The 1631-nt window shown below is 37.9% G+C and overlaps 1 protein-coding gene across 1 annotated transcript in view; it reads right to left on the bottom strand.

Annotated features, from left to right (window-relative positions):
* LOC107450777 (homeobox protein Nkx-6.2) overlaps positions 1-1354 on the bottom strand; it is a 39590-nt gene extending 38236 nt beyond the window's left edge. The window contains exon 1 of the mRNA XM_016066675.3: positions 636-1354. Coding sequence (XP_015922161.1) covers positions 636-1077 — 442 coding nt within the window. The 5' untranslated portion in view covers positions 1078-1354. The remainder of the gene's footprint in view (positions 1-635) is intronic.
* Between the last annotated feature and the right edge of the window lie 277 nt (positions 1355-1631).

Genomic DNA, 1631 nt, shown 5'->3' on the forward strand with positions numbered 1-1631 from the left:
ATATATATATAGGATGAAAAATTTCAAAATTAGTTTAATTGCCAGACGAAACTTCACATAATCGCTTTTCTACTCCCTTCTGCTTCCATTAACAGTTAAACTTTCAGTACCGCCTTCTCCTCTAGTGATTTCAATAACATATTTTTCCTCTGTTAAATATTAATTTGAGACATTGTGAATACTTTTTTTTCACTTCATTTTCCCCAAGGATTCCAAAAATTTAACAGTAAGGGTGGTTAGAACTGAATACACTGTGTTTGCGACAGAAGCTTAACTACGGAAAAGTTCTAATGAGGAAGAAAGACGAAAATTTAGGACACTAATGAACAAGTTTAATTAAATAGAGATAATTTCCACACACGGAACAATAATTGATGCATTTCGCTAGTGTTAGCTTATAAATCCATAGTAATGTATTTAAATAAGTAAAATAAAGAGTGTCTCATTTTCTTTACATTTAAAATATATTTGTAGAATCATTGACGAAGTATATATATATAAAAAAGTATATACATAATAGGTCGACCTTAGAGGTAATATATAAGCGACAAAGAAAAAGGACTTGTAGATGGTAGATTTTCATTTCATATAAAATATATGCAGTCATTGTTCAAAAAATGATCTAAGAAACATACCTGCCGCAGATGCAAATCTATCCCTCCATAGTGCTTGACTTTGCAAGACATTAGGCCAATATATATGAGGCCTTCCCGGCAAATCACCAAGCCCGATTTTCGGACCTCCAAAGTACATACCAGCACCCATTCCTAAACTCAGTCGAGGCAGGGCGCTTAAAGTTCCCAATGCTGGTGCTGATGTACACACTGGCCGCCCCAGGATGTCATTAATACCGTGGGGCGTCCCCGAGGAACTGGTTGGTGTCATTGGAGAAGGCTTCAAAGTCTGGCTACTAGGATAAGGTGTCACACCATTTGGTTTCATATCTGCCATCGAATGCAATGCCGCTAAAGGTGGGTTTCCCAATAAAAAGTTCTGCCGCGAGGCCTCCATGTTGATATTGAGCATGGACAACATTGAGCTAGCTGCTGTTGTTGCTGGTGTGTTGAATTCCAACATAGTCAGTCGTAACCGACTGTTAGTAAGTCCAGTTTTCGAATTCGCTTGTTGATAAACAATCAGTCCCTACATGGAAAGTTCTAAAGATAAACAAGTCTAAAAAAATTCTCGATATTAATGCGCATCATTGTTTTTTATGGTCTAAAAAATAAATTAATTCAAGTTAGATATATAAATAATAATGTTTTTATTTTCCTTTGGCGCTTTTTTTTAAAAAACTTTTCCACCACGAGCACTAAGAACAACCCACTATTACTAAGTGTCTAATATCAATGACGAACTACAGCAGGAAACGAGGGTAGGTTTCGCTTTGTAGGCGGGGTTTAAAACCTCGCTCTTATTGGCTTAGTAGTCTTTGAGATAAGCCAATCGGAAGACGGACCGCCATCAGAAGTGGCAGAACAATGACAAGGGGGTGGGAATGAGGCAGTAGCGGTTTATGCTATCATTCCGGACAGGCGAAATTGCACCTAATGAACCATGGGGACACTCAATAAAAACCCTCTTCGACTGACGCGTGGCCAGACGATCATGTGACCATAACTCTTTTTCAA

This window comes from Parasteatoda tepidariorum, chromosome 8 (genome assembly GCF_043381705.1).
Source record: "Parasteatoda tepidariorum isolate YZ-2023 chromosome 8, CAS_Ptep_4.0, whole genome shotgun sequence".
Classification (NCBI taxonomy): Eukaryota; Metazoa; Arthropoda; class Arachnida; order Araneae; family Theridiidae; genus Parasteatoda; species Parasteatoda tepidariorum.